Below are 20,320 nucleotides of genomic sequence, written 5' to 3'. Positions count from 1 at the left end.
TCTTCTCTACAGCCACTAAACCACCCCTCTCTTCCTTCATTCTCCGAACTTCGATCCCCCAGCAACGACACACGAGCAACGCCAAGACGTCCAAGCAAACGCCTCTAAGACGTCTACTTCTTCTACTTCGACATCTTATAACTGTAATACTTGAAAACATTGTTCATATTGTTCATATTGATCATGTTATACTATGTTTATTGTTAGCGCAACAAGCACAAGTGAAAATGCATTTTTCGTAGGCGAAAAATGCATTTTTTGTAGGCGACATATGCATTTTCCACCATAAAAAAAATGCATTTTCTGCCTACGACCGATGAATTTTCTGTCTGCAACCGATGCATTTTCTGCCTACGAAAAAAGTATTTTCGCTTATGAAAAATGCATTTTCTCCTACGATAGATGCAATTGATGATTCAAACTACTAGTATACAATTGATGATTTTGGCATAAATTCCACTCACTTTTGTGAATTTTTATCAATTGAAGATAAAAATATGTTTGTGAGTGTTTTTCTCCTCTATGATGAAGAGTGGAAAATTAATGATGGTGGTTTTTGTTCTTTTGTCTCAAGTTCATGTCATGGTGTGAATCTACCCCGAAATACTATATATGCCGAATTAGTTGACATTGTCTATGTTGTTATTCGTGTAGAAAATTCAAGATATGATTTAATGTTAAAGTGAAGTATAATATGGTTATAATGAATGATCCTCCTGCAATAATCAAGCGAGATAGCGATCTAGCATTCTATTTAAAAGAAATTTTGACTTCACTGCCCCTTCAGCGCACTCCACTGTGTGTCTCTTTAGTAGAGAAGTCACTACCTTCAACTTAAGAAAGAAAAATACCAGGAAATTTGGTTCCAGGATGTAATCGTGATGTATTCCCGATATTTGACCTGGAAAATGACATATTTGAGCAGCAATATGTCTTCCTAAGGCAGCAAGTTGTATGTGAGCAACAAGATGTATGTGAGCAGTAATATGTCTTCCCAAGCCAAAATGACATATTGTTAAACCATGTAGAAGAAGGAGTACAATCTCAATGTTTGCGTCTAAGACAGTGTGCTAGTACAAGAGTAGGTCATTCACCTCGGGAACCAAGCACTTCCCATACTAGGAAAACATTCAGCCATACCGAGGGAACCAAGCACTTCTCATATGAACCACTCGATATTGAAAAACTTGCTCAATTAACCATTGAAAGCGGATTGAAAGTGGGTACGTTTTTTATAACAAAAAAGAAATACAATTGAGGTTGCATAGACATGCAATGTCTAATCATTTTATCCTTAAAGTGGAGAAGTCAACAAAAGATCTTTGGTTTGTGAAATGTTTGGCTAAGAACTACAAGTGGAGATTGTTTGCTAAGAAAGGAAAATTCTTGGAGATGTTTGAGATTCAAAAATTTGTAAAAGAACACACATGCTTAATCTTGACGAGGCAAGAGGATGTGAGGCAAGCACCATCATGGGTAATTGGGGAGTGCATCAAACGTAAGTACATGGACCATCACCATGACCACATGCCTAAGAAAATAATGGAAGACATGTATACAAGTTATGGGTTAACTTTGACATATAATAAGGTTTGGAGGTCTAGGGAAAAAGCCTTAATGGCGATGCGAGGAACTGTGGAGGATTCATATGGTAAATTGCCATCATACATGTTCATGTTGTAGAAGAATAACCCAGGTACCATAATTGACATCCAGACGGATGAGCAAGGACACTTCAAGTATATGTTCATGTCCCTAGGCCTCTCAATTAGGGTTTCATAAGTTATTGTCGTCATGTATTGTGCGTCGATGTCAGCTTTCTTAAGCACGAGGTTGGAGGTCAACTATTGGTTGCGATACCATTAGATGCGAATGAGCAATTATATCCAGTTGATTTTGGCGTCGTTGATTTGGAGAATAATAACTCCTTGACATATTTCATGCAACAACTAAGGTTGGTAATTGGATCAGTCTCATATCTTATCTTCGTATCTGATAGACACCCAAGTATTACCAATGCATTATCCGCGGTTTTTCTAGAAGCACATCACGGTGCATGCACATACCACATCAAAATGAATATTATGGCCAAATTTAAAACTGATAACTGCCACGTTGAGTTTGATTTGGCTTCTCGCGCATACATCGAGTCAATGTTTCATCTGCATTTTAACAGGATTAGGACTAAAGACCCTCGGACTGCTGAATATTTGGAACAAATTGGAGTGGAGAGATAGAGTCGTGCATTTTTCCCTGACTTGCGATACAATCAAATGACAATCAATTACGCGAAGAGTTTTAATGGTCAGAGCAGGGAAGCTAAAAAATATCCCATAACAACATTAGCTGACTATTTAAGATTCACAATACAAGAATGGTTTTATCAAAGAAGAGAAAAAGCTTCCAACCACAAATATTATTTATCTCCATATTATGAAAAGTTCTTACGCGAGCAAGGAGAGAATGTTAGATTCTACAACGTTTATCCACTTAACCGATTCCAGGTTCATGTGCATGACGGTGAATTTGATTTTCAAGTTGACTTTAAGGGTCGAACTTGTACTTGTAGGGTATTTGATGTATTTGGTCTTCCTTGTATGCATGCTCTGGTTGTTGCCTGTTTCGGAAAATCGGTTCCCTATGAGTGTTGCGCAAGGTTAGAGAATTTAACCAATTGTATGTTCAATTTATGTTGAATTTATATGACTTAAATATCATTTTTCAGGTTTTACTCAACTAAAGTGTGGTGCATGGCATATGTGGAGACATGTTTTCCAGTTTTTAATCATAATGATGCTTGGGACATTCCTGAAAATATCAAGGAACGAGTCTACCTAAAACCCCTATGAAGATTAAGAAAGGACAACCAACAACAAAATGTAGGTCATCACAAGGTGAGCCTCGTAAGGAACGGAGACGGTGCGGATCATGTGGCGGTCTAGGCCATAACATGGAAACCTTCATGTCTTCATACTTCACCTCCTCCAGCTTCATCCAATTGTTCAATCCATCCATCTGTGCAATGTCATAATCTAAAAAAGGATTGACCGTTACCGAATCATTGAGGATTGACCATTACCGTTACCCAATTTTGTGGACTTCTACCTCTTTCTCCGAAACCGCTTTCCCAAAAATTTTGTTAGAGTCATTTCTAACACATCATCATCCATCTTCTTCTCCAACTCCTGATCACCATCCTGCTTCTTCTCCAACTCTACCTTCCTCTTCTTGGCCAACTCCCCCTACCTCTTCTTGGCCAACTCCACCTTCCTCTTCATGCCCAACTCCTTCTTCTCCGTGGAGAACTCCTTCTTCGTTCCCAACTACTTCTTTTCCAACTCCTCTTGCTCAAATACCTTCATCCACTTCAACTCAAGTAACTTATTCTGCTTCAACTCATCTTCATCTTCATCTTCTTTGTTCTCCATCCCATCAGCATTTACTTCCTTATCCAACCCATTCAACAACATCAACATTTACTTCCTTCTCCATCCCATTCAACCCATCAGCAACATCGACAATTATTTCCTTCTCCAACCCATTAGCAACATCGGCATTTACTTCCTTCTCCAACTCATTCAACCCATCAGCAACATCTTTCTTCTCCATCTCATTCAACCCATCATTACCATCATCATCTATCTTCTTCTCCAACTCCTGATCACCATCCTGCTTCTTCTCCAACTCTACCTTCCTCTTCTTGGCCAACTCCCCCTTCCTCTTCTTGGCCAACTCCACCTTCCTCTTCATGCCCAACTCCTTCTTCGTTCCCAACTACTTCTTTTCTAACTCCTCTTGCTCAAATACCTTCATCCACTTCAACTCAAGTAACTTATTCCGCTTCAACTCATCTTCATCTTCATCTTCTTTGTTCTCCATCCCATCAACATTTACTTCCTTATCCAACCCATTCAACAACATCAGCATTTACTTCCTTCTCCAACCCATTCAACCCATCAACAACATCGACAATTATTTCCTTCTCCAACCCATTAACAATATCGGCATTTACTTCCTTCTCCAACTCATTCAACCCATCAGCAACATCTTTCTTCTCCATCTCATTCAACCCATCATTACCATCATCATCTTTGTTCTTCTCTAACTCATTCAACTGATCAACATCTTCTTTCTTCTTCAACTCATTCAATTCATCATCTTTTTTCTTCTTCAACTCCAAAGCATACTCTTCTCCAACTCATCATCATCTTATTTATTCTTCAACTCCAAAAGCCTATTCTTCTCCAACTCATCATCTTGCTTCTTCTTCAACTCATCAAGCCTTTTCAACTCCAACTCATCATCTTGCTTCTTCTTCAACTCATCAAGCCTTTTCAACTCCAGCTCCTTCTCTACTGAATCTGAATCAACATTTTTCTGTTGTTTTATTTCCCCCTATAATTTGATTATTTGGTTGAACATAACACGTTGATCCTCTTTGATGAGCTTTATTTCAGTTTTAAGCTCATTTACATCCCTTTGTCAACTCATTTAGATCCTTTCTCAACTCATCAAACTTGACATCATGCTGGGCTTGAGTCATTCGATTGTCTTGACTAGTTGGAGAATTGTCTTGGTTAGTTTGAGGAGTCGTCGTAGAAGGGACATGGCTAGATTCATGAGTAGTAGACCGAGAGGTCTCTTGGCTAGATTCATCACTAAATGACCTCTCGTTCCTCTTGGCTAGTGTGATTTTAAGTGGTCTTTGTTAGATTTGTATCTCTCAAATCCGACCTGTTTGAAACAATCTGTAAAAAATGTAAGAAAGAAGAACACAAAAAGACAAAGATTTATAGTGGTTCACTCAAATTGAGTTACGTCCACTTCAGCCGCTACCAGATTTCACTATGAAAAAGAAGAAATAATACAAAGTTTTTTTTGCCTCACACTTTATCTCTCTAGAATTTTATGTCATTTTTGTAAACTCTTCATAATCACATATTTATAGGGTAAACATTCAGGTAATAAACCTAAATAACTCTTGGTCAGGCCCAAACCCAAAACCAAATACAAACTCAATAAACTTTAATTAACAATGTAGAGTTTATTATAAGTGTAGGCTCCATAACTCAATAATCTCTCACTTGGAGACTAACTTCATCATCTCTCGATCAGTAGCGACTCTCCATCCGGTCTCTTAACAAAGAAGACCAACTGAAGTTGCACACAACTTCAGTTTCTCATTTGTCACAGCTTTTGTCGGCATATCAGCTGGATTCTTACTCTCGAGAATCTTCTCAAGAGCTAATACTCCATCTTCTAAAGCTGACTAGATGAAATGATAACGAACATGTATATGCTTTGTCCTTCCATGATAAATTGGATTCTTTGCCAAATTAATGACACTCTGACTATCGCATCGCAACACACTTCCCTCGTAGTCTTGACCCAATTCTCGCAAAAAGGGTTGTAACCACATCATCTCCTTAACAGCCTCTATCACAGCAACATACTCTGGCTCACAACTAGAAAGAGCAACAATCTTTTGTAATTTTGAAACACAACTGATTGGAGTACCTCCCAGAGTATAAATATACTATGTTGTGCTCTTCTTACTATCAACATCACCACCATTGTCAGCATCAACATATCCTTCCAAACCCATATTAGACTTTCGAAAACACAAAGAGAGACTTGTACTTCCTCTTAAGTATCGTAGTATCCACTTTACTACTTCCCAATGTTGTCTACCCGAGTTCCTCATGAACTTGCTAACAACTCCTACTGCATGTGTTATGTCTGGTCTTGTGCAAACCATCGCATACATAATATAACCAATGACAGAGGCATACAGAACAGTGGCCATGTAATTTTTCTCCTCCTCTGTTGAAGACGATTGATCTTTAGATAGTCTGAAGTGACTAGCTAAGGGGATAGTAATTGGTTTTGCATCATACAAGTTGAACATGCTAATAACTTTCTTCACATATTCTTCTTGTGAAAGCTTGAGAACTTTTTCATCCTTGAAAACTCTCATCCCAATGATTTATTTTGCAGCACCCAAATCCTTCATTGCAAACTTTTCAGACAATTCTTTTTGAGCTTGTTAATCTCATACAAACTTGTTCCAACAATCAACATATCATCAACGTAGAGGAGCAGAATAATGTACGATTTATCAAATCTCTTGATATAGCAGCAATAATTAGCTTCACACCTCAGAAAATTGTTACTTTTCATGAAACTATCGAACTTCTTGTACCATTGCCTTGGAGCCTGTTTCAAACCATACATACTCTTCTAAAGCTTACACACAAGCTCATCTTTTCCTTTGATTTCAAATCCTTCTGGTTGTCGCATATAAATTTCTTCATCTAAATCACCATGAAGAAAAGTAGTTTTGACATCCATTTATTAAAGATGAAGGTTTTCTTTCATAACCAAACTCAAAATAGTTCTGATTTTCATCAATTTAACTATTAAAGAGAAGAACTCATTGTAGTCAATACATTCTTTCTGTTGAAATCCTTTCACAACCAACCTTGTATTGTACCTCATAGTTTTATTATGTTTTCTTTAATCCTGAAGATCCATTTGTTGTGAAGTGCTTTTTTCCCTTTGGTAGCTCAGTGAGCTCCCAAGTATGATTCAACGTCAAAGAGTTCATCTCATCTTTCATCGCAGACTCCCACTTAACCGATTCATCAGATTGTATTATTTCCTCATAAAATTCAAGTTCACCTCTATCTTTCAACAAGATATAGTTCAGAGATGGAGACCATCTATCAACTGGTTTTTGATTCCTTGACGCTATTCTCAACTGTATAACCAGTGTTTGCTGATTTACCTCTGGGGCCACATTCTCAATGATTTCATCTTAACAACACATTATTCTTCTTTGACAGTCGGTATATATTTAGCTGAAAATTCCTTCAAATCGATTGTACCAGTCTCTTCCAATTTGGAATCACCATCTGATGTCTTCCCAACGCAATCTTTATAGAGAACCTATTCATTGAAGATAACATTTCTTCTACGAATGATCTTCCAATTTTGATTATCCCAGAAACGATAACCAAACTCGATATCACCATAACCAATGAAAAAACATTTATTAGACTTTGAATCAAGCTTGCTCCTATCACATTCATTAATATGGACATATGATAAACAACCAAACACTTTCAAATAAGAAAGGTTTACCTTTTTATTGCTCCAAACTTCTTCAGGAATTCTAAATTCAAGAGGAACAGAGGGTCCCCTGTTTATCAAATAGGCAGCAATATTGATAGCTTCTGCCTAGAAGGTTTTAGGCAGCTCTGCATGCAATCTCATGCTTCTAGCACGCTCATTCAATGTTCGATTCATTCGTTCAGCTACTTCATTCTCTTGAGGCGTTCAGGGAACGGTCTTCACCATACTAATCATATTCACAACACAATACTCTTTGAAATCTGAATTGATATATTCACCTTCGTTGTCGGATCTCAAACACTTAACTTTCTGATTTGTTTCATTTTCAACCAAAACCTTCCATTTCTTGAAAATAGCAAATACTTCAAACTTGTGCGTCATAAAATATATCCATACATTTCTTGTCGATACATCTATAACTTCACGTAATATTGTGATCCGTCAATAAAAGAAACAGGTGCAAGTCCCCACTCATCAGTGTGTACCAACTCTAGCCTTTCTTTCTTGAGCTTCTTCTCAATCTTTAAGAAACTCACTCGTTTCTTTTTTTCAAGAATGCAGTTTTTAAATAATTGATGTTCAACAGACTTCAGTTCTGGAATCTGTCCATTCTTCAAAAGAATTTTTCATCCTTTTTTCTCTCATATGGCCCAACCTATAATTCCACAGCTCAATGTTCTTCGAGTCATCAACTACAACAACAACTATTTCTCTACAAATTGAAGTCGTGTATAATGTTCTAGTTTTGTGACATCGAGCAACAACTATTGCTCCTTTAGTAACCTTCCATGCACCATTTCCACAACTGAAATTGTGACATTCTTCGTCAAGTTGTGTAACAGAAATCAGATTGCGCATTAAACCTGAAATGTGTCTCACCTTATTAATCTTTCAAACATAACCATTTGTCATCTTCAATTTGATGTCCTCCATGCCAACAATATTCAGTGGCTCACAATCTACGAGATAAACTTTGTCATAGTTTTCAGCCACATAATTTTCCATTAATTCTTTGTGAGTAGTGGTGTGGAAAGACACTCCCGAGTCCAAAACTCATGAATCTATCGGGCTATCAACAAACAGAAGTAACACATTAGTGACAAATTCTGTAACAACGTTAGCTGTATCATTTTTATCATCACCGTTTTTCTTCGGTGTTTTGCAGTTCCTCTTTAAATGACCTTATTTTCCACAATTCCAGCACTTAAATATCTGCCCAGACTTGGACTGACTCCTCCTGCTCCTCGACATATATCTGCTCTTATCTCGGTTGAAACTTCTATCATTACCTCTGCCCATGTTTTCCACATTCAAAGTAGAACCTTTGAACGTTTCACTAGAATCAATTTTATGAACCTCTTCAGCAAGAATACGATCTCTAACTTCTACAAATTTCAATTTATCATTTCCAACTGAATTACTAATTGTTGCCCTCATAGGGTTACCAACTATTTGGTAGATATGCTAACAAAATCATGAAATTAACTTCATCCCCAAAATCAATCTCAACAGATAGCAGTTGATTCACAATTGTATTGAATTCATTCAAATGAGTATTGACAGAAGTACCATCAACCATTCTTAAGTAAAATAGTCTTTTCATCAGATGTACATTGTTGTTAGTAGATGGTTTCTCATACATATCAGAAAGAGATTTCATTAGACCCACGGCGGTCTTCTCTTTTTCTACATTATGAGCAACTGTCTTGGACAGCGTCAATCGGACAACTCCCAAAACCTGTCTATCAAGGAGTTTCCATTCAACTTCATCCATCTTCTCTGGTTTTCACTCAAAAGAACATGAAGCTTCTTTCCATAAAAATAATCTTCAATTTGCATTATCTAGAAGGCATAATCTGTCCCATCGAATATTCCAATCTCATGTCTTATACTGTTCTCACTTGCTATCGTTTTCAATTCTCAGATCTAGCCTAGCTGCTCTAGTACCAGTTGTTAGAATTTATATCTCCCAAATTCGACATACTTGAAACAATATGTAAAAAACGCAAGAAAGAAGAATAAAAGAAGACACAGATTTATAATGGTTCACTAAAATTGAGCTATGTCCACTTCATCCGCTACCAGATTTCATTATGAAAAAGAAGAAGGAATACAGAATTTTGTTTGCCTCACACTTTATCTCTCTAGAATTCTATGTCATTTCTGTAAATCCTTAATAATCACATATTTATAGGGTAAACATTCAGGTAATAAACCTAAATAACTCTTGGTCAGGCCCAAACCCAAAACCAAATACAAATCAAATAAACTCTAATTAACAATGTAGAGTTTATTATAAGTGTAGACTTCATAACTCAACAATCTTCTCCTCTTGGGTGCCGGTTTGGGAGTCATTTCATCTTTGAGAGTACTTCCATTTTCATTCTTTCTCTTCCTACCATCCACTTCAAATAATTTATCATAAATGTAGCCTCCCATATCATCAAAGTCTTCCCCATGGTAGTTCATCTCCTCCTCCTCAGACTCATCAATCTTGTTAAACACATTGCACTTTAGGAGGGCAGTGGATACCTCCTAGATAGTGTCGGTGTTGCTCTTGGAGACTGTATAGAGCAATATCTTTGGGCATATAGGTTGTTCCTCGGTCATATCCGCAAATTTGGGGACAAATATCTTGATAACCTCATAGGTCCAAACTTGGAAGGCTATTGTGAACCCATTAATAGTATAACCGACATCACAGTTCCCCTTGCAGGTTTCCATCTTGGCCAGATATAGCTCCCGAAGATGTTTCATGTCTTTGTCAATACCCTTCAGGGTTGAACTGAATGACACATTTCCCCATGTAAATTGAAGGAACATCTCCATGTCCTCCACCATGATGACGATTTTCAAATTTACCCTCCTATTATTATATCCGAAAAGATACTAGTAAATCAGGTTTATGAGCCCCATCTCCCATGCATCCTCTTTATCAAAGCATCAGAGGAAACTTATCGCAGACGAAGATGCATCTGTCGCAGGCGAAAATGCATTTTCGCCTGCGACAGATGCATATTCGACCGTAAAATCATTCAGCCACCCATAAAACCCTAAACTTAAACTCTAAACGCTAAAATCCTAAACTATTCTTCCATTTCAGCATGCATATAAGGAAAACGGCGGAAAACGAGAAAAACTCACCTGAAATGATGAAGGCGTTCTGGCGTTGCCTCGGAGAGTTGATCGATCGACTTCCTTCGTTTCGTTGGTTCGCTTAGATTGTCGGGGGAGAAGAAGAGAGAAAGAGGAATACCAAAGGTCGATGGTCGGGGGGAGAAAGAAGAGAAAGGGAAAATGAATGAGGAGATGGAGGGAAAACGGGAAATAACCCCATATTTTTATTTGAGGGTATAAGTGCCTTTTGCTATGGGTAAAATGTTATTTTTGCAAAATTTATTCCTTTATGTTATTTTTAGAAATAACCCTATTATCAGAGTTATTTCGTCAAATTTGTCGAAGAGAAAGAAGAGAAAAGGTGATTTGATCTAAAGGTCAATTTTGCAAATAAATAAATAAATTAATTGGTTATTTCATAAAATTCTCCTAATTAAAATAATATATTGAACTTAAATATATCAAATAAGTAAAACTCTAACATCAAACCAAAACCCTATGCGATATCGCCAACGCCAAACCACAAATCTCGTGTTTGAAGGCCGAAGGAAGCAACGTGCCTGCTATTCAAACACCTTCCAGACTTCAAGCAATGCCCGCAGCCAGAAGCAGAGAAAGTTACTAGTCTATTCAACTGTGGACCACAGTAGTTTCATCTTTCAACCTCAACAGACGGAAAATCCTACCTAGTTCAGCATTCCGTACAGCCAAAACCTCCAGTGCCGTCTCAAGCTTCCAGAAGTGCTCTCCTTCAAGCAACCTCTTATCAGGTAATCACCCATATGCCATGTGTTCGATAATGATACCGTTATCTTTTTTTTAATCGAGGTGCATCTTTAATCAGATAATTGTACTGTAATTTTTTAAATGAGATAGATGTTTATTTGCTACTTTGCTGATATTAGGGATTGCTTATCTATCTAATGGGGTGAACTTTATTTAGTTAAATAGAAGCAAACTGAGTGCCAATTCTTGCTGAGTTTATTATAGCTGGAATTGGGGAATCCGAATTATTTTCATTTATGACGTTCTATGGACATAGACTGAAGTTTAAGTGTTCTAGTACTAAATTGAAGTTGAAAACTAGACATCTTTATGGTGTGAAATTTGAATATTCGTTTGCTGGTTTGGGAGGAAGTTTTGAAACATTTCTTTGTTGTGATCGGATTAAAAATTTTAGTATGCTATTGGTGTATTTTATAAGCTGAAAACTTGTCAATTCATTCTAACACAATATGATAAGCTGAAATTCTTTACATTTCTAATGCATTATTGAGCGATCTTAGTCATGATTGCAAAGCTAGATATCTAAAGGATGGTTGTTATTTTAGAATGGTTTAATTGAAATGTTGTTTAAAAATGTTTTATATGGTTGCTTGATACGTCTGCTGAGTGGATGGATTATTTACTAGGTGTCAAGCTCATCCCTTCCATAACTATTTATTTTTAAGATAGGACTTAGTTGGTTGAAAAAGGTAAGTACGAGTCTCTTATGAAGTGGTGATACTGTATTTCCTTTAACTAGTTGGTTGAGAATGGAAAGTACGAGTCTTGTATTAAGTGGGAGAATGTCTTTCATTTATAGAGATGATATAACATTTGTAGCTAAATATTGTGTGGAAGTAGAAAAGTTGATTTAATCACCAACAATTTTTGTTTGGAAGATCTGAATTGACCTTGCCAGTGCTTATAATGGTCATTTAATCCTTTTCTGGCATTCGAGATATGTAAACATATTTGTAGAGGTCCATGTTGATGAAATTTATGAAAATGAATCTTTATGCTTGCTTAACTTTATGACCTTTAATGTTATGACAGAGAAATAGCCCATATGTATGTGATAATTTATTTTATGTTTAATTTTGTAGGAACTTATATATTATAATAGTGACATGGCAAACAGCAAGTATGAGTATGTGAAATCCTTTGAAGTTGAAGATGAGGTGATGCTACCCAACATAATTGTTGTACGAATCAACAACTGCAATATTTGCAGGTAAGTTACAACCACAACAAAATCAATAGTCTTGTTATGACGGTTTATGATATTGGAAAATGATTCATCTTTCTGAAGCTATATCTTACTTATGTGTTGTATACATTTGTTTCAAAATAGCATGTATATGTGTTTTTGTTACCCTTTATTGCTTTCTGTTTGGTTCTATTATAGACTTTAAGATTTGATTAATCATTTGAAAAGCTATTATGTTTTTCTTACCTAGTGGTAACAAAGTTTTGCTACTTGATATGACTAATTAGTCTTTAACATCATGATGCTATTGTATGCTCTGGATCTATCTATGAACAGATTGCTTTATCATGTTAAATTCTTACATGTATTTCTGGCTGGTGTATAGTATAAAAGACTTGTAGTTTACAATCAATAAGGGAATCATATGAACATGTAATATAGGATCCACAATCTGGGTTTTAGTAGTGTTTAGGTGTTGGACGTTATGTCTTAAAGTGATTAATATTAATGATTTCATTTTGTCTGAATTCTTTACAGATTATCTGATGTTCATGAACTTGAGAAACCTAATGATGAGAGACTTCTAAACTTAATGAATTCATGTGCAATTTCTGTTTTGGAAGAGTTTTCGGACATAGTCTTCTCATACGGATATGGCGACGAGCATAGGCATGTTCACTTTATTTGTTCATGATTAACCTTTTTTTATTTGTATACTGTACACTCATCTCATTCAAAAGTCTTATACATCCTCCATGATATATTTTTACAGTTTTGTCTTCAAGAAGTCAACCAAATTTTACCAAAGACGTTCCAGGTACTTTGTCTTTGCTCTTAGTCTATCCATAAAAGTATTGTTTTTCCAATGTTACGATGATGCGGCATCTTTTGTATTTGGTGGCTATTTATTATATATGAAGCTTATTATATATGAATCTTATAAAATCATCTTGTTACTAATTCTCTTTCAACTATTTTAGCTCACTATTACACTTATTTGCAGCAAAATCTTGTCCCTTATTGTATCGTTTTTCACCACTTTATACGTCACAAAATGGAAGGAGTACTTCCCTGACAAGGATTTGCAATATCCCCCTTCATTTGAATCTCGAGTCATCAGCTGTGCATCATCTGAGGTTGTCCAAATGTATCTTGCATGGAGACAGATTGAATGTAAGTGACCATCTACCAGTGGAAGACTTTTTCTCAAGCAACCTATAATGGTTTTTATAAGATCAATATTTTGATGTAACCGTCGTTGTTTATAGAATGTAACCAAGAAAGAGGGGTGTGCGAGATTTTTTTTAGTTAATTAACAGTTTAAGCTCAATTTATCTTATTGATTTGCAGGTCATGAGAGTAATCAATATAATACTTGTTTATGGATGCTCATTAAATGTGGGAAGAAAGAAAATGATGCCAGAGAAGCTTTAAAGGTAATTGTTATTTATGCACAGTGAAAATCTCAAGCATTTTTTAGAATATATGAAAAATCAGGGAATAATAATTGATTAAGGAATATCTTGTAAATATGTGATATGATTGTATGACTTGATTGCCAATGGTTATGCTGATATGCATATATTCTTTCCTTTTTTTGAGAAAGGGTAAATATTTCACTAAAGATAAATTTTTGTAATAATGATGATTTCCATACCATGCATCCGTGTTAATGATGTTTGATAATTTGTATGACCATCCCGGTCTTATATTTGTCCCCCTTAATTTACTTTTCTGAAGGGAACCCAGAAACAAGGGAAACATGAGCTGCTTTTCAAGCAATTTGGTGTCAATTACAAGAACCTTCCATCGATGTTTCGGCAAGGATCGTGTATTTTGAAAACAGAGGTTATTCTTTTCTCTAGCTCCACCCCTCTTTTTCTGGTATTCATTTTTCCCGTTATTAGTAAGATACAGAAATTAAGCTTCAGGTGAACCTCAAGGCTTCATATACTTTCATGGTAAAAGTATGAACACACTTGTAAATGACATTTGTGGCCAAGTCTCCCCCCACCCTCATATCTATCCTCTCCTGATTAATTTGTGTTCCCACCTTTAAATTAAAGATTTGATTTGCTTGTAGTTTTCAATTCCAATATCTTTTCACATAAGATTGAACAATAATGCAGTGTGTAAATAAGACAGTGAGGAGAAAAATCACCATGATTCAAGAAGTTGTAGCGTTTAGATATTTACTGATCACATGAGTTCATGGAGTTCAAGATTATATATACAACAAATGCAAAGCCACAGAGACACCTTGAGTTAACCACATATTTTTGCTCAGGTGGAAGATATTGTAAAATATAATGATAGTGGCGTTCCTGTTAAAAGACTGCGTAAAAAGGTGATACTGGTCCATTCAGGACAAATAGCTTCCAGCAGCTTCTGGAATGGGCATACATATCTATGTAAAGAAGTAGGAGAGTTTGGTAAAAGCATCACCAAATTGGATCCAGACTATATCAAGTCCTTCCAATTTGAGAACAAGATGATGCTTTCAACTTGGATTGTTGTTAGAATTGATGGTGTCCACTTTCACAGGTTAATATGTCTATGAGTCTATCCAAAGTTATGTTGTTTTTAAGCATTAAGAAATGCCTACTTCAAAGTAATCTTACCAGTAATTTGTTTTGTTTGATAATGCATTTAATTACTTGTATTATAACAGTAAGTGCACTTTTATGTAAGGTATATGCCATATTTTCCCTTGTTCGTACAATAAATTCCCTTTCTTTTCCTACCAAGGTGTGAACAGGTGAACTTATATATCTGAAAGCTCATTATAAATGGATGTAGATATTATAAATTGATAGTGAAAAACAATAGGTTATGTACCTAATCTAAACCTAAGAGCCTTTTCAGAATTGACAAGCGATGTGAGTGAATACATTTATTTGAATCTATAAATTGTTCAGTTGTTTTAGAGAAATTAGTCATGCAATTCTTCTTTTGAGGAATATCTTAGTCTAGCATTAATTTCAATTTGCTGGTGGCCAATGCAAAGGTGAACAATTGGTTAAGCAAACAGTCCACTATTATTGGTGTTCCAATTATATGTTGTATCACTCCAAGAACATTATTTTTTTTTTTGAAAAAAAGGTCAACTTTGTTAAGGATTTAAAAGAGGATATGAGCACGAAAAGCAATCATAATTGTACAAGGAAAGAGACAAAACACAAAATGAAAAAAAAAGAAACAATAGTCTTTTTCAAAAAAAAGAAACAATAGTGTTAGATTCCTATGAGATCAAAATAGCCCCATCCTGTGCATATTCCCCTTTTGTTTCAACTGAAAAGAAATGATATACTCTCCTCTCTGTTTAGGGTTCATTCATTAGTCAGTAGTAGTCAAATTTGTGCATGGAATTTCTTTCAGTTTGTATATATATTGTGAAGAAACGTAAATGTAAATCTTTATCATGTCTAGGTTTTGTGATGCTCATCAATTTGAGAAACCAAACGATGAGCAGGCCTTGAATCTTATGAATGCATGTGCTTCATCTGTGTTGGAAGAGTTCCAGGATATTGTCTTCTCATATGGAGTAAGCGACGAGTACAGGTAAAGGCATATACTTTCTTTATATTGGCAGTTTATAATTCTACCATCGCATTTGTAGCTTAAATGGTTGTAAAAAATATTCCTTTCAGCTTTGTTTTCAAGAAGGATTCACAGTTCTATCAGAGGCATGCCAGTGGAATAGTATCTGTCATCGTTTCGTTCTTCTCTTCCATGTATATAATGAAATGGAGAGAACATTTCCCTAAGAAAGAGTTGAAATGTCTACCATATTTTGATGGAAGGGCGGTATGTTATCCATCAACAGGGATACTTAAAGATTATTTAACATGGAGACAAGTTGATTGTGAGTATCTTCATACTTCTTTATTATTCTCCTAAAAGAAATACTATAGCTTTGTTTTCCTAATATAAACCAAATAAAATGGTTTTGGCTGTTTGCCTGCATATTTGCTGCTTTTAGTAATAGGGCTCCAGAAATCGTATTCTTAATGTACATTACAAAATGCCTCTGTATATAGTGATCAATGTATTTAATTTTTTTGATGAATATTTAAACTACCCTTTTATCATTGATAAAAAAGGTAATTTTGGAAATCTTCTGAGTAATGCCCTGGACCTGTGGGTTTGCAATGCATGTTAGGATATAAGTTATAGTCCCCTTGAAGGTGAATATAACTTAATAGTTCACACTTATTGATAGTTTTCCGCTCACAGGACACTACGGTCTCCCATACTTGGATCTATGACAGCCTTGTTACATTATCGTTTTTAGGATTTGTTAAGTAGGATGCTAATATTTTCACAAATCATTCATATTTTCCCACTTTATATTCCCTTCTTTTTATTTATCCTTGACAAGTCTGGTATCTGAACTTCTTGGGGATGACAATTGAGCAATAAGAATTCAAGTTTTAATTCTTTGCCAAAAATGGTTGATAAACTTAATGTTTGTGTATTTTGTGACTTAACTCAGGCCACATTAACAATCAGTATAACACTTGTTTTTGGATGCTTGTTAAGTCTGGGATGAGCAAGAGGGAATCTCAAGAATATTTAAAGGTAATCCATTCTCTACAGTCTCATTTTTATATAATAGCCTAAATCGATAATAATTATTACAACTTACAAGGATAATTAATTTATTTGGCAGGGCTCACAAACTAATCAGAAGAATGAATTACTAATCCAAAAATTTGGTATTGACTATAAGAAATTACCAGCTATGTTCCGTCTTGGATCCTCTGTCTTCTGGGACAAGGTTTTGCGCTCTGCCCCAATATCTCATATCTTTTATTCCATGCTCCATAATTCTCTTTAAGTTTGAATCGGAAAAAAAAAACTCCTTTCTAAAATAAAAATAAATGAACCTCTGGTAAGTACAAAAAGAGAATTAGGTGAATGATGGATTAAAAAGGATTGGTTTGATATATAATAGCATAAGTATATGTGCTTGTTATAGATAGCAGTGGGAAAATGTTCCTAATTAGCCATAATATGATGGAAAAGAGAGGAGATAGTAAAATGCAGATAAACAAGTTAAGTGGAGTAGAATTAATTATTTTGGCTTAAGATTGAACATAATATAGTTTATAAATCTTTATCGTGCTTTATGGCCCCAATGGTTTAAAATTTACAAGTAAACGAGTTTCCACATAAGAATCTGGACGAGTCTTCGATTTCCAAATTTAGTGACAAATATTGTTTTTAAAGATGCTCAGGTTTTAGAAGATTTTTGTTGAATGCAGGAAGAGAATATTATTGCAGGAAAATCAAGGAAGATAGTTGTGGTTGATTGTTGCAATATAATTGATGAGAGCTTCTGGGATGAACACGCAACAATTCTTGCTTAAATGGCTCCTCAGGCTGTTATCACTTTCTTCTTCAATGGGTTTCTCAACTCCATCTATGCTTCTTCTACTCATAGGTGACATAAAAAAACAATTATTTATTTCTGCATTATTTTAAAAGTAAACCCTAATTTTGAGATTCAACCTTAAACCATTATTCTTCTATATACCAATCCTTCAACTGTAAGACTTCTTTTTTTTTCATTTTAAAATAAGTCCTTTTTAGACTTTAGTATTTAACATAATTATTTTTCGCTCAAATGTTTTAGTCACGCACTACCCTTTTTTGCTAACTAGACCATGTCTTTGATAGTCGAACCCCCCTTTCCGTACAAGTTAGTTTTCTCTGCTAGTGGAGCCCTAGGTCTTTACAACTGAGAAGGACGAAATCATAATCTAGACCCATGCAAGTATTGGAAAGAAGTGGGTAGCAGTAGCGAAGATCCTTAATGAGGCGATTGATACCACGGAAGAATAACCAATGGAACTTGGCGTTGAAGCAGAAGTTAGCCCCTTCCATTTGATCTGTCCCTCTGTTAAGGATCTTAACTATTGTCTCCCACTAGTTTCCCAAACTTGCATGGGTCATTATTAAGATTTGGTTCTCCTCGGACCTAAAGGCCAGGTGCTCGACATTGGTTGATTTGTATGTAGAAAGTCTTTTTCTGGAAGTTTCCACATAATTACGCAGGGTGAAGGTTTTTATTGTCTAGGATATGGGTATTTTATATTACTAGTGAGCAAGTATTTGGAAGGTAAATAATTTGGTTAAAAGGAGCTTAGAGATGAAAGGTTTATCTAAAAAGAACAATAGTTTAAGTACAAGTATTAAAATTAAGGAATAATTATCTATGTGGTTACCTTAGTTTTTTTGGTAACAAGGACAAAATGTTTTAACATTCAGACTGAATAAAATTCGCCCCAAATTAACTGACATACTTCTGCTCTTAGGAGCCAGATTATACTTATTAAGAGCAACATTTCAATGTTTCAGTGGAAGTGCCTGCATAATCAATCAAGCTACCAATATCCTTAAATGAAAATTGGCAGCATGTTTATTACACAAATAACAATGAATTACATTTACATTATTATTATTATTATTATTATTATTGTGGTCGTCTTTCATTGAAAGAATGAAAATACTTTTACATCTGTGTCGGGTCAGTTTTGTTAATTTTCAAACCCTTCAAAGAACTTGCCATTCTTAAGATAAAGCCCAACCAAGATAGAAAATAGAACAACCAGAACCAGGCTTATCCATCTATTCTGATTCCCAAGGTTAACCAAGCTCTTCTTATTCCCATTCTCAGCAACTTCGTCGTCTCTGTTTTTGTTCTTTCCAGCTTTCTCGTTTTCCTTACCATTCTCTTCTTTAGCACCACTCGTTTCTTGAACCTTGTCAGCATCCGTTTCTTTCTTTGCCAAATCCCCAAAAGTAATTCTGGGCTCTTTATCCTTTTCCAAACTAGTGTTAATTTTGGCAGTTTCTTGTTTTAATGGTTCATCACTTTGGTTTTTTGCGGATTGAGCAGTTTCTTGGCTTGCTTTCTGAGGTTTTGGTTGACCAACTTTATGCAGCTCTGTTGGGGTCGTCTGCTGTGGTGGTTGCGGTTGATCTTGTTTGGGCTTTGGCTCGCTACTTCCAGCAGTTGGTTTATTCTCAGTTGGAGTGATTCTTTTCGGTTGCCTTACAGAGAGTATTCCAGCTTGAAACTTTGCGGTTAGTTTATTGGTGTCGCAGTTAGAGGAGGCAGACAATTCTTTAGTGAACCGGGTCCATTTGTTTCCTCCAATAGGACGCTCTCCACTAATCCTCAATGTTCCAGAACTACTGATTTGAACTCTCAGCTGATCTTTTTTGAACTCTACAAAAATAACAAGAAAAAACAATGGATTTGAAAGTCATGATTTTTTTTTGTGAGTGATATAATTCCAATATAAGAGAAAGGGAAAGAACAGACCAGGCAGGTATAGGAGGAGTGTGTCGCTTTCATTTCCACGTTTCCATTCTGTCACGGGCTCAAAGTCCTGGTAGCTGCGATTTCCTGCCATTTTCGGGTTGGGATTTGGATAGGCGAAATCTGTGTATTAATGGGTGAGGAAGAGAAGATAGAAATGGTGGACTTAAATAGTTATGGGAACCTATTGTTAACTTGTAGTATATTTAATAAATGGTTGCTTTTGCCCCTATTAGATGCTATGCCTTTCTCAGTTATTGAATATTTCTCTTAGGCAAGGCATCTTTTTATTGTTGGTCTCTTCTTATATAGGCAAAGTGAATGTTCTTCTATGTTATTTATTTGTTTGGACAAAATCTTTTCTTAACTTTTAATTATGGTCATAATGTAAAATATACAGGAAAGGGGTGGCTGTGTAAGAGAAGATTGGTGGGTTTTGAGATATTTAATGAAATATAAAAGAAAATTAATACAAATTTTGGATAACTTGATTTTGAGCTTTCCAATAAATAAAGAATATTTTTACTTAATAATTTTATAGAACTATAGTTGCAGTCTTATGTCTTATCTCGAATTCGGTTTAAAACATAACTAAATATATAACATTAATATATTTTATAAAAAAATATTAAGTTTATTTTTTATAATATATATAAAAAAATTCGTTTATATAATTTTGTGAAATATATATATTTTTTAAAATACGGTAAAACGATACCCGCAAGAATTTCCTAAAACCGAACGCAAAAATCGTAAACGCATTTTCG

At 35.4% G+C, this 20,320-nt stretch overlaps 2 protein-coding genes across 2 annotated transcripts; one reads left to right on the top strand and one right to left on the bottom strand.

The window, feature by feature from the left end:
- Positions 1-10,745: 10,745 nt before the first annotated feature.
- LOC124921159 (tRNA(His) guanylyltransferase 1-like) lies at positions 10,746-19,782 on the top strand. Its single transcript, XM_047461780.1, has 14 exons — positions 10,746-11,021; positions 12,120-12,247; positions 12,761-12,892; positions 12,996-13,040; positions 13,227-13,396; positions 13,574-13,659; positions 13,964-14,071; positions 14,511-14,767; positions 15,653-15,784; positions 15,874-16,088; positions 16,719-16,804; positions 16,896-17,003; positions 17,491-17,669; positions 19,174-19,782. The coding sequence occupies exons 2-13, from the start codon at positions 12,144-12,146 to the stop codon at positions 17,593-17,595; spliced, it is 1,548 nt and encodes a 515-aa protein (XP_047317736.1). The 5' UTR covers positions 10,746-11,021; positions 12,120-12,143; the 3' UTR covers positions 17,596-17,669; positions 19,174-19,782.
- On the bottom strand, positions 18,595-19,679 carry LOC124921160 (protein RESTRICTED TEV MOVEMENT 2). The gene is made up of 2 exons (XM_047461781.1): positions 19,557-19,679; positions 18,595-19,460 (listed from the first exon to the last, which is right to left on the bottom strand). Exons 1-2 carry the CDS (start codon positions 19,645-19,647, stop codon positions 18,766-18,768), a joined length of 786 nt encoding a protein of 261 aa, XP_047317737.1. The 5' UTR covers positions 19,648-19,679; the 3' UTR covers positions 18,595-18,765.
- Positions 19,783-20,320: the final 538 nt, after the last annotated feature.

The sequence above is a fragment of the Impatiens glandulifera genome, chromosome 1 (genome assembly GCF_907164915.1).
Source record: "Impatiens glandulifera chromosome 1, dImpGla2.1, whole genome shotgun sequence".
Taxonomy (NCBI): domain Eukaryota; kingdom Viridiplantae; phylum Streptophyta; class Magnoliopsida; order Ericales; family Balsaminaceae; genus Impatiens; species Impatiens glandulifera.
The sequence above is the reverse complement of the archived record's forward strand: the minus strand, read 5'-3'. Positions and strand labels throughout refer to the sequence as shown.

What these genes read in the sequence shown, in the direction of transcription:
- LOC124921159 (XM_047461780.1), top strand. Translation starts at nt 12,144, where the DNA reads ATGGCAAACAGCAAGTATGAGTATGTGAAATCCTTTGAAGTTGAAGAT. An exon ending in GGATATGGCGACGAGCATAG is followed by an intron (nt 12,893 to 12,995) that starts GCATGTTCACTT and finishes ATATTTTTACAG; the next exon opens with TTTTGTCTTCAAGAAGTCAA. An exon ending in GATGGTGTCCACTTTCACAG is followed by an intron (nt 14,768 to 15,652) that starts GTTAATATGTCT and finishes TATCATGTCTAG; the next exon opens with GTTTTGTGATGCTCATCAAT.
- LOC124921160 (XM_047461781.1), bottom strand. Translation starts at nt 19,647, where the DNA reads ATGGCAGGAAATCGCAGCTACCAGGACTTTGAGCCCGTGACAGAATGG. An exon ending in ACTCCTCCTATACCTGCCTG is followed by an intron (nt 19,461 to 19,556) that starts GTCTGTTCTTTC and finishes TTATTTTTGTAG; the next exon opens with AGTTCAAAAAAGATCAGCTG.